We start from the raw sequence: 12617 nt of genomic DNA on the forward strand, positions 1-12617 counted from the left end.
CCTCGCAGCCCCGCCGCGCTGGGTTTCACCGCGGGAGCGGTGCGGGTCTCCTGCCGCCGGCCGAGGCAGCGGCGGCTGCGTGAGGCCGTGTGAGGCTCCGGCGGCTGGGGCGAGGCCGAATACTTACTGTATAAAACGTAAGGGAAGCAAAACAAATCGCTGGACAGACCATTACAAGCACTTACGGTTTTTTGTCGGGTTTTTTTGTTTTCAAAAGAAAAAGATTCCAGCTTAAGAAGTTGCGGTACAAGAAGCAAGAAATGCTTCTTTATTTACTTCTCCCTTCGCAACAGGAAAGCACCACAGCGGCCCGATGCCTTTCGCATTGTAACACCGCTGATATAGCAGGCTTGGTGCCCCTTCTGCCCGCGAGACCCGGCCTGCAGGAACGCCGACCCGTGCGCTGTGGCACGTCTCGCCGTGGCTTCACCTGGAAGCTCTGCTGAAAATTCACACCAGTGGTTTTATTTCAACTTATGCCCTCACACTCCTGCCTGTGGACCTGATCCTTACATGTCTTCAAACAAGAAAACACTCCTTCAGCAGAGGCTCCTTCGGATGACACAGTGATCAGCCACCAGTGTCTTTCATTACCAAGTAACATGCTGGACTCGCAGGGGAGGGCCCAAATGACGAGACTCCTTGCTTCTGGGACAGGGGCGGCACAGGAGAGGAGAGAAGTGATACCCAACAGCCTGCGCTACACAGCTGTGGCGCACAGCAGAGCTCTGGGGCCGCCAAGATGGCCAGGGCTTGAGACGAACTCCCGAGCACTTTCTCTTTGGAACCATCCAAGCTGCTTTGCTGCTGTTGCAGAGGCTGCCGTGTCACGGTTTGCAAAGTCCAGGCTGCAGCCCAGGAGGATCAAGGCTGCCTTCCCCGCTCCCTCACCCCAGCACTGCTGCCCGGGGCCCCGCACCGAGGTTCGCCTGAGGGCTGCGAGTCCATACACTGCTGCGAGCTGACAGACACAGCGAGCTCTTCTTCCCCTCCTCTTTCCCCTTGGCAGGCCTCAGCATCTTCTGATCCCCACAGCAAGGTAGTTTAACACGCTTAAATGGTAAAGAATTAAGACAGTTTTTAAAAATAATCGGTTTCTGCCGCTTTATTGAGCTGCAGGTCTCATGAGAAAGTCCCACGAAAACCAAAGCTGGCCAGAAGGGAGCGGCACATGAAAGCAGCAGCTGGCAGCGCTGCCGCGCTTCCCAGGCAGATGAGCGCAGCCGACGGGTTCCCTGCCCGGCCATGCGGACACCAGCATCCGCAGGCATCGGCAGGCGGGAGGCTCGGCCTGCACAAAGCCAGGGGCAGGAGCACCCTCCAGGCAGCAGGAGGTATGGAGTAGTGCAAGCAGTCCAGGTTTGACTCACTCTTCCCTCTACCTAATGCCAGTCCGTTCTATTTACTGACCTTGCCCAGTGCTACAACCCTCGCTGCTTAAAGCTGCCCATTTACAGGTCTCCTGTAAATACAGTGGAATTCACCTGGTAGTTAAAGTTTGGATTTTATTTTTTTTTAAAAAGCTAAGTAAGGACTACTGAAAGGTCTTAAAGAAGGTTGTTGCGGCAGCAATTAAACATATGGCAAACCTCCTTAGTGCGTATGTGCACCACTTCTCTACTCACCTACTTTCCATCTGGCAAAGCTCACTGTGTACAGGACTTACGAGTTATTAATAACACCTCAGAGTCACTGAAAAAACAGAGCTCAAAGAAATCCTTCATGCTAAGACACACGGTCTCCTTAAGACACAAAACTAAGCCTTCCTTCAAAGTCTGCTTCTGCATATTACTTATGGAAATTAATTCATTACTTTTCATTTATTTAGCAAAGCAAACGCATAATCTGGAGAGAGCAAGCCAATCCTTACATTGCCATTGCTTTTATATTTGCAATTTAAAAAAAATATAGTAACAAGCAATTAAATACACGCACACTGGCATGTATTTTCCTTAAGAGGATAAGCTCGTTTTAAGCTAGAGGTAGCTAGTCCATTTTTTCTATTAAACACAGACCTTAAGGTAACAGCAGTTAAAAGCAGCAGCCTAGACTCTAACCTCTCCCACAAGACAGGGCCTCAAAGACACAAGTAACAACAGATTTTTTTTTTCAAACCAGTTATGCCGTATTTCAAAAAGTGTGTAGTTGCTCAATCTTTAGACTATTTTACCCAGCTACTTTGTTTTGGCTTATCCATGTCCACAGCCGGTTCCTGTTCTTAGATGGCGTAACGGGTACCTTGGGGTACATAATCACATTGGTTTTGTTGTATTCATCTTCAAAACAATTTGCATGGAAACCATTTTTCACTTGATTCCACACCATCCCTTACTTACTTAAAAAATATTTCAAGGGAACTGCCTCTGAATGTCATGTTGCTGCATGACATTCAAAATCGTATGTCTTGCTCTCCTGCAGTGCACTGAAATATTTTTGCAGTGTTCACTTTAAAATGTAAAAGAATAGAGCAACAACCCAATTTAGACTTCTCCAACATTATACATTCCCTTTTTTTTAATATATTTCCACATGTTTTAATTTAAGATCACTTCAGATGTAAGGAATTAAAGACTGGATGTCATTTTAGCCTTTACCATTGAAAAACATTCATAAGGGAGTTTCTAAAACACGGAAGAAGTCTAATGTATGCAAAGCTGACATAGTACCAATGTATTTTTAATTACTGAGTGCGGAGTATGCTGTATAGTAAGATTTCTGAAACAGTTAAATACAGAGATCGTATGCTCTTTTTATTGGCATACAGTCACTACCCATATAAGTGCATTTGTGTCAAAAAAATAATTTTCATATTTACAGGAAGTGACAGAATTCCAGTTGTTGGCAGAGTATATAAAGCTTTTCATACACAATCTTTTTTATTATTAGACAGAGAATATAAAATCTGAACTGAAAATCAAATTCAATGCATCATGGAAACTGTATTCCTCAATAGCTTTTCTTAAACTTAATTCTAGTTTCCTTCTCTCTCTCTCAAGACATCCTTCTAAGACATCTGAACTGTTATGCTACCTACTTTTCTTACCAAGAGCCAGTAGTGTACTGAGATTGGATCAATACATCGTTATTTATATCCACACCAATGGAAGTAAAAGTAGTGTGTTGCAAATTATGCCTTATTTTGCTAATAGGTATGACTGACTGCTTAGTCTATGTAAAAGGACTTAATTGGGGGGGTATGTTATTTATAACTGATTAACTAATTATTTATCTGTAACAGTGTTTTGATAAACATGCATGTGTTCACCAGCCATTAGCTTGCTTAATAAACGTATAGTTAAAATGTCATTCTTTGCACTGAAGCAGTTTACTTCTGCATCTAATTTATGAAAAAAATTACACTGGCAAAAGTGCTGCATAGCTGAATTCTAATTTTAGTTAAATGGATTAATCGGTTCATGAAGACATGCTTTGCAAGTTGCCTGTACTAGTATATTTTTTTTTCTTAGAAGATACAGCCATCAAAGAGATCTTACTTTGATGTTAAACCTTTTATCTTTTTCACAACTGGTATCATACCAAACCTTCTAGGCACAGATCTCCAATCTTTTCCTGAATTAATGTTCTTCTGTAACAGTCACTGGCCTAGGGTTGTGTATTGTTGTTTGGTTTTTTTAACTAGTATTATTTCACACTCTTTTTACTAATAGCAATAGTTCAGTTCCTTAAGGAGGAGGTAATCAGTGACCTCTATCACTTCATGGTGATATTAAAAACAAAAATTTAGTTACATTGCTGCCTGATCAATGTATTAGCTTTACAGGAATCACAATTCTGATAACACTAACAAAAATAACCAGCTTTAATGTTTACTACAGATTTAATGCATGTGCCAAAATGTAAAGTTAACCTATTGTCAGTTTTCTAATGTGTACTGAGTGCCATTTATAAATATATTCCATAAAAACAGCTAAAATAGTGAGTCTTGTTCCTGTAATATCCCTGAACATCCAGAAAGTTCTCTCTGAAAACTGGGTGAGGAATATAGTTCCAGAGCTCAACACTGTCACACAAGATCAATTAGTCGCACATATTCCTAATGGGGTTCAGTCTGTTTAAGTATAGCCTGTATTACAGTGACCCATATTTTACACACACAGCATATATTACTTGCTAGTCCAAATAAAAAGGTTATTAAAAATCTATTACACATATCTAAAGAAAAAATAATGTGTCTTTTCTTTGTTCTTCCATACCCCCCCAATAGATTAATCTCATCATGTCCATGGATTACATATTTTGACAAGTGTTTTACGTTAAAATCTTTTTCAAGTACTTTAAAAATTTTTATACCAAAAAAGCTGCCTTTTTCTTTCTTTTTTTTAAAAGTACTTTCTACAATTTAACACAAAATGCAGGTGCAAGAATTTTAAACAAAAAATGAACTAAAGAGCTTTATTGACATCACAGTACATTCAATAGTAATTTTAAGAACATTACAGCTGAAAGAGAATGGCCTGGTTTATATTCTTAATAAGCACTACCGTTCTTGAAAAAATGTAATACAAAGAAATCCTATTAGGTATTTAATTCTGAGCAGCATTTGGAAAAAATACACCTATTTACAGATAAAAAAAGGATTCTGGTTTCACCTACATAGCCACAATGTGCCTCTATAATGAGACAAGCCTTTTATAACTCATGGAATTTTTAAACGTCATAGCACTGGTGCCATAAATTCCTCAGCGTTTACGACGAAGAGGAGTCGTTGATCTGAAAAATAAAGGAAAAGGGGGAAAAAGTTAATTGGAAAAAACAAAAGACCCCCAAACCCACACACACTTTAGGCTTAGTAATTACTAGTTTTAAAAGATTCTCCACAGTTACTTTTGCCTAAGACAAAAAATTTAATAAATACCATACTTTATTAAAAAAAATTTCATATGCCGTACACATGAAGACGAATATCAAAAAATTAAAAAAAAAAAATCAGACAAGATACTTAAAAAGTATACTACCTTGATCGTGACTTAGACTTGTGTTTGCGGCTTGCCTTCTTACCAGACCTTTGAGATTTCTCCATGGAGCATGACCGAATATGCTTCGATTTCTTAGCCTTCTTTTCTTTACTGCTTCCTGGTGATTCAGAACTACTCCTTGCACTAGATTCAGAGCCTGACCGTTTTTTGCTATCTTTGGTAGAAATTTTTTTGCTTTCTTGTCTGGAATCCTGTCTTATTATTTTCACACATATTGAATCACTGCGAGAGAAAGTTCTTTCACTGTCTCTTTTTCTCTTTAATCTACTGTCATCATGATTGCCAGCCTTACTTTCTTTTTCCTCTTTTTTGGGCTTATCTTTTCTTTTTTCCTGATCTCTCTCCCTTTCTCTGTTCTTTTTTCTGTCTTTATCTACACCTCCGCCCTGCTCCTTCTTCCTTTCTTGATCTTTACCCTCACTTTTATGTTTGTGCCTATTTCCAGTAGGGCTTCTACGCTGGTCTTCAGTTTTACGTCTATCCCTGCTTCTGCTGCGGCTTGCACGGTTAGCTCGCCTGTCTCTTGAACGGCTACTACTTCTACGTCTATCCCAGCTTCTCTCTCTTGAAGGACTCCGATTTCTTCGCCTCTCCCCTCTTTCAGCACTGCGATTCCTACTAGATCTTCTCCTTTCCCTTATTTTCTCCCTGCTCCTACTCCTCTCTCTCCTATTTCTGTGGGAGTAACTCCTGCTTCTACTGCGCCTAACTTTATGTGAAGGCGTCCTGCTGCGACTGTGTCTTTTCTTCCTTTTAGGAGAGGAAGAACGCGAAGAGCTGCGACTACTACCTGAGCTAGTGCTATAGGATGAACTAGATACAGTGCTGCTACTGCTACTGCTTCTGCTATTGCTGCTAGTGCTACCACTGCTAGAGCTTCTTGACCCACTCCTTCCTGTCCTCTCTTTACCCTCTTTTTTGAGTTCTGTATCAGGTGCGATTGCATTTGGAGATCTTTTCTTTTCATGAGCCATATCTGCTTCAATTTCTTTTGCTTCCTGTGATGCTGAGTTACTGTTCTGTTCTTTGCTGATAAATTCATTCATCTCTTTTGAAACTTTTTCATTTTGTAGCTTTTCTTCTGGAAAAAAAGTATACAAAAGAAAAATGCAATTAATTTGGAGTAACATGTCAACAATTTCCATACTGTTACCTTTGGCAAAACCAAATTTCCAAGCACTTTTCATAATACTTACAATTAATACACTATCTGCCATCATACCAACCACCTACCAAACAACTTGTTATTTTCTTTTATAATTCTGGAAAAGTTGTCCTCCTGGTTTAGAAAAAGTGTACAACCCAGACACTTTTAGAAGTCCTTGATGTTATTTCATGTTTCAGTGTGTATTGGGTCTGCGTGTCAAGGTTTTGGTAGCGGGGGGGCTACAGGGGTGGTTTCTGTGAGAAGCTGCTAGAAGCTTCCCCCATGTCCGACAGAGCCAATGCCAGCCGGCTCCAAGGCCGAGCCCATCAGCAACGGTGGTAGTGCCTCTGGGAGAACAGATTTAAGAAGGGGAAAAAGTTGCTGTGGCACAGAAATTGCAGCTGGAGAGAAGAGTGAGAACATGTGAGAGAACCAGCCCTGCAGCCCCCCAGGTCAGTGCAGAAGGAGGGGAGGAGGTGCTCCAGGCGCCGGAGCAGAGATTCCCCTGCAGCCTGTGGTGAAGACCATGGTGAGGCAGGCTGTCCCCCTGCAGCCCAGGGAGGTCCACGGTGGAAAAGATGCCCACCTGTAGCCCCTGGAGGACCCTACACCGGAGCAGGTGGATACCCCCAAAGATGGCCACGACTCCATGGGAAAGCCCACGCTGGAGCAGGCTCCTGGCAGGACCTGTGGCCCTGTGGAGAGAGGAGCCCACGCTGGAGCAGGTTTTCTGGCAGGACTTGTGGCCCCGTGGGGGACCCACGCTGGAGCAGTCTGGGCCTGAAGGACTGCAGTCCATGGAAGGGACCCATGCTGGAGCAGATCGTGAAGAACTGCAGCCCATGGGAAGGACCCATGTTGGAGAAGTTCGTGGAGGACTGTCTCCCGTGGGAGGAACCCCATGCTGGAGCAGGGGAAGAGTGTGATGAGTCCTGCTCCTGAAGAGGATGAAGCGGCAGAGACAACGTGTGATGAACTGATCGTAACCTCCATTCCCTGTCTGCCTGCACCGCTGGTGGGTGGTAGGTAGAGAATTCGGAAGTGAAGCTGTGCCCGGGAAGAAGGGAGGGGTGGAGGGAAGGTGTTTTAAGATTTGGTTTTATTTCTCATTACCCTACTCTGGTTTGATTGGCAATAAATTAAGTCCAGCTTATGAACTTAGATCACGACTTCTTACCATTGTATTCATCTGTTGATCTAGACTGCTCTTCAGCAGTGCAAGGTGACTACTGTGATACCCTTTGACCTACACTATTGGTACAAAAGGACAAACCTTACCTTGTATGGAGAAGCAGAAATAAATCCTGATTTTTTTTCTTTTTTTTTTCCTTTTTTTTTTTTTTTTTTTTTTTTTTTTAATATCAAACCTGCCACCTTCTCAGAGGCTAAGTGTGAACTGACTGGGTTCAATAATCTTTCCCTGGTCTTAGGTATAAAAACCCAGTTATGAAGATGCAGTATATGGAAACAAACCTCAACTACAACTGAAAACAGCAAGTCCAAAGAAACTGCAGCCTCCCACTGTACATTCTGAAAGGTGCACTGCTCAAAATTATGTAACAGAAAAGCAAGTTTTTCAGATGACGTGAAACATCCTTCATATACTTAGAGTATACAACTTTAAGGAATCAAGTTTATATAAACTGCTTTCTGGTGCAGACAGGTGAAATTTATCCCCTAGTCACAACTGAGATACTAATAATTTTTCAAAAATACATTATACACCCACATGCATTTTTATAAAGTGATACTATTATTTATATAGTACAATATCTATAGCATACAGATATATATGCACCATGTCTGCTCTTTTAACACTGAATTAGAATGGTTTATGGAAAACACTCCATGGATTTTTTTCTTATTAGAAAGAAAACAAGCAAACCCCATTTTGATTCAGTAGCTCAAATGTCTTTTTTATTAAAACTTTTTAATTAAAGAACATTATTTCTAAATTTGGCTTCAACATTTTTTTGGTCTAAAATGCGTTTTCTCTCCTACCAATTCACATATACTAAGCAGTAAACTCCATATAGAGCAGCATAGTAAGAATACATTATATGATTTACCTTCTAGCTGTTTTTCTAGTAGTAGTTGCTGTTCTCTCTCTTTTCTCCAAAATGCCTCCTGTTTTTGCCTGATTCTGTGTCGTAATTCCTCATCATCAGTATCAGATGATTCAGAGCCTCTGTCACTCCTCTCATCTTCACTGTCTCCTGATCCATAACCACCCAGTCCACCTGCGTGCATAAAGTCCAGTCTATCACGAGGAAAGATTAAGCTTTGTTCTTAATATTTCTGTGGGGCAAAGAGGAGCGTAACATTGCCCTTCCTTCACTTCCTCTTCTCTGAAGAAGTCACTTTATGTTGTTTGACTGGTGTGATCAAGGCCCCCATATCTGCATTGATGCTCACTGTCTGGTTCTACTCCTTCTGGAACAGCTTGTCTATTTTCAGCAAGCAACCACTGTGATCACGGTACTTTTTCCATTGTATGGAAGGGAAAAAAAGCTGCCTGCAGAGATTGTAACAGTGCCTGCCTCTGTATCAGCAACTGGACAGAAAATGCCTGGGACCTTTCCCAGAAAACATCTCTGAAATGACTTCAGCTGCCTCCGTAGTCCAAGGCTACAGAAATTCTGAATGCCATATCAATTTTTCTATATTGCTCTAGTAAACACTGCACTTTTGACAGGTACAGAGATGGAACAGAAATGGACTTCCTTCTCCCCTAGAGATATTAATAACTACTGGACTGATAAGAAAGATGAAGTAAATTTAAACATCTGACATGGAGATATTTTACTTTCTTTCAGTCTGAGGTTCTTGCGAACTTTATTGAGTTAGTTTTAAAACATGTGAATACTTGTGATGGTAACATTTAATCTAATTCATTGGAATTCCACGTAACTAACACATAACTCATCACTGACACTGCTGTAGTATGGTTTAGGTGATAAAAAGCATGTTAGGAAAGATCTTTTCCTCTTGTGTCTCAAGCTGGAATTTCAATCTCTTTTTCCTGTGTTGTTTCTGGTAATATGGGAGCCTCTGTGCTTATGTAGCTTTTCAATAAAATAATAATTCCAGAGATCATAGTATTTTTGTTTATAGACTTTCACTTTACTCTTCTATCAAGTTTCCCTTCTTGTTTGGATGGATCAAAATAGGAGAAAAATATAAAACAGTATTCCTCTCTCTGAAGACTGCAGTGTGCTTCTGAAACAATCATACTTCGAAAAGTAAATTTATCTATATTTTTTATGTATCTTCAAAATTAGGGCAAGATTCTCATACACTAACTCACACTGACTAGTCCTTTACTCCAAAAACCATCCCACTTATATCAGTAGGATCACCTGTGGAACAAAGGTGCTGATAATGATAAAGTTATCGGAAAGTGACCCATACTCCTGGGCAATTAAAATCTAATTTCAAAATGCAATTTCTAGAAACGCAAGGCAAGAGTGAAACTCCCCCTTTAAGCCCTCTCAAAAATAAGGAACATACTTACCGAGTCCAGTGAGGGAAGCCAGTGCACTGGACTGTGCCAGCTGTTTTGCAGGAGCTTTGTATCACATCAACAACAGGAACAACATGTTAACACAAATAGCCACGATTTCATAGTCATGAGTCTATGGTATTGTTAAATCTACTACTATTGCTGTTCTTTGGAGGGAGAGAAGAAACATTAAAAACGCATCATCCATTTAAAACCACTTCTAGATTTTCTGACCCCGAAGATTTAGAATTTAAATTCAAATTAATAGTGAACAGAAAAAAACAAATATATAATCATAAATCACTTTCCAAGTTACAGCATCTGCACATAATTTCAAGTTTCAGTAGTTACATATTTAGATTAACTCAGTTATGTTAAAATCTGTTATGTAAGTACAATAAATGTTAATACTGAAAGCAAATGAATTACTAATTGAGGACTCAAAGTTTGTCTCTTTTCACTTCTGAACAGCTAAGAACTTGAGATAAAGATGATAGCATTAAGAAACAGCTACAACTCAAGAGCCATTGACACACAGGTACCATTTTAACTAAAATGAATTGTATGAAAGAAATGGAATAACTGAAGTAACTCACAATACACTGCACAGGACAACAGTACATGATTACTGGATTTGAACTCTACCAAGTTGGATGCATTATACTGGAATTGTTTTTGGGGGATAACTATGGAGGTTAAATGTTCTAGAGACATGCAAATATAGAATATTCACAGAAGAAACTTAAAAAAACCAACAAAAAAAAACCAAAAAGAAAAACCCCCAGCATACCTTTAGTTGCTTTACGGTGAACATCTTTGGCCACGTAGTAAATTTCTTCATTTGTGACATCTAAGAGAATCTCTGTCAGCAGCATTTTTGTCAGCATCATCTGAAGAAAATTATATCTACAATTAAAGGCCAAAACCTCTTGAACACATGCTGCATTCAAATTACATCCATGGAGCTTCACTTCTTTTGATGGCTATGAAAGTACTCTCCTGCACATTTTAATGACTTCTTTGAACAAACATGACTTAAAAACATAAATCTGGAACTGTTTAAATTTGACCCGATTTCAAAACTTTCAGAACAGTTTGTATTTTGACTGTGAACTGCACCCATGTGTATTACACACAGCTATCCAGGGCACGGATTCCTAATGTCAAAGATGATACACCAAATGAATATGTAAATGAGGAATGTACTTAGACTGATCCCATTTATTCTTTAAAACAAAAAAAAAGCACACTTGTGTCTGGTATGCAGTCTCACTGACCCCAGTCCTGCAAAAATCATCAGAGGTTACTTATATAGAATTTTATTATTACGTATTTACTACAAAAAATGGAAATGCTGGCAGCTAGTTCTCCAAGCTGCTCAGTCTGGCTATGTGCTTTACAAAAATATATTCATTAATCTTTTTAGAATTCAGGGCCTTCATTAACAAGGTTTCAGTTGCACAGTTAACATACAACTGTGATTTCAAAGTACAAAGTTTCTGCAGACACAGTGAAATTGTTGCTGGTCTAGGACTTAGGTTTCTAGCACTTTCTTGCAAGAATACATTTCTTAAATTCCCCTTCATGGGAAGTGAGGCTGAAGTGTAGATTTGAGATGGGTACATTTAATCATTGAAAGTTTTCAGAAATTTGACAGGTTAAGCAAAACCATAGAATTAATAATGATCAACGTAAAGATCAGAGTCATTACATTCTTTCACTATTGTGCTAAATATGAGTTATATAACCTATATCCTTGCCTATATGAGAAAGACAGCATTATAAAGAGACATGCAAATATAACTCTGCTTTACTGTACGATGTGTACTATACCTCTATTGACAGTATCAGGCAGAGAAAAAGTGTTTTACTTTGCTACGCCTGAAAAATATCAGCAAATAGACAGAAATACTTAGTGAGAACTACATTATTAATACCATTTGATACTCCTTTTCTTCTTCTGTCATTTCTGGTTCACTTTGCTCCTCTTGAGGAGCCGGGGATGGACTCCTGCTGATTTTCCCAACACTTACAGCTTCTGTGTTTTCAGCATCTTCATCTTCCTCATCACTGTCCTACAGGAATAGCACCATACAGTTCAGGAAAAACTTAAGATGTCAAGCTCATTAGCTTCTACTTATGATAGTCACCTTGATTTACTTTGTACTGAAATCTGTGTTACAATTATCATAAAATTCTATTTCTTTTCTCCCCTCCTAATAAACAAGCAGATAAGAAAATACATAGTTGTCAGTTCACTGCCAGACAGGTACTTGGAACTGCAAACAAATGGGATAACTGCGAAAGTGAAGGCAACGCAAGGGTTCCTAAATGGGCTCAGTTTAGCAAATACAAGTATCTGAATTTGTTCAGCTACTGATTAAGAATTCAAATCTTCAAAGACCATGTATGTTCCCCAAAATACAGAAAAAAAAAAAAAGCCCAATTTCATCATTGTTTCTTTGCTACTACAGATCAAATAATACACTTTTACCTCTCAGACATTAACATAACATTAACAACTTCAAAACACCAAGTAAATATCAACTTTACTTAAAGCAAGAGAAACATAAAGAGATAACCAGGAATACACAGTCTCTCTTTTGAAGAGACCAAAATGTTGATACCTTTCAGGAAATACAAACCTGAGCAAAAAGCAAACCCTTCTACTTACAAATTTACTTTTCTGAGGTAAGCGTGGGCCATCCCCTTCTTCAGCCTCCTCACTTTCCTTTTTTTCTTTTTTAGACATCTGTGAACGTTGCTGTTCCATCCTCTCTTTTTCCAATTTTTTCTGTTTTTCTCGTTCCATCTTTTCCAGGCCCTCACGAATCCAGGCAGGCAGAGTTCTACGCTTCACAGCATCTACATAAGCAAGGTTTATAATTTCATAAGATGAAAAAAACCTTTCCCCCAAACCAAAATGCAAAACCAAAGCAGCAAACCCTCCACCCAAATACAACAAAGCCAT

At 39.6% G+C, this 12617-nt stretch overlaps 1 protein-coding gene across 5 annotated transcripts in view; it reads right to left on the bottom strand.

The window, feature by feature from the left end:
* Positions 1-2735: 2735 nt before the first annotated feature.
* The window catches only part of PNISR (PNN-interacting serine/arginine-rich protein), a 28945-nt gene continuing 19063 nt past the window's right edge, over positions 2736-12617 (bottom strand). For 3 of the 5 annotated variants that reach the window (XM_010573364.1, XM_010573367.1, XM_010573363.1), the window contains 7 exons: positions 12321-12511; positions 11584-11721; positions 10437-10536; positions 9659-9712; positions 8214-8384; positions 4977-6078; positions 2736-4731 (listed from right to left, as the gene is read on the bottom strand). In XM_010573364.1, the coding sequence (XP_010571666.1) occupies positions 4701-4731; positions 4977-6078; positions 8214-8384; positions 9659-9712; positions 10437-10536; positions 11584-11721; positions 12321-12511 (1787 nt within the window). In that variant the 3' untranslated portion in view covers positions 2736-4700. Of the gene's footprint in view, positions 6079-8213; positions 8385-9658; positions 9713-10436; positions 10537-11583; positions 11722-12320; positions 12512-12617 lie in introns of all 5 variants that reach the window. The other 2 variants (XM_010573365.1, XM_010573366.1) reach the window with 2 other exon arrangements.

The sequence above is a fragment of the Haliaeetus leucocephalus genome, unplaced genomic scaffold, assembly GCF_000737465.1.
Source record: "Haliaeetus leucocephalus isolate CR32 unplaced genomic scaffold, Haliaeetus_leucocephalus-4.0 Scaffold384, whole genome shotgun sequence".
In the NCBI taxonomy this organism is placed as follows: Eukaryota; Metazoa; Chordata; class Aves; order Accipitriformes; family Accipitridae; genus Haliaeetus; species Haliaeetus leucocephalus.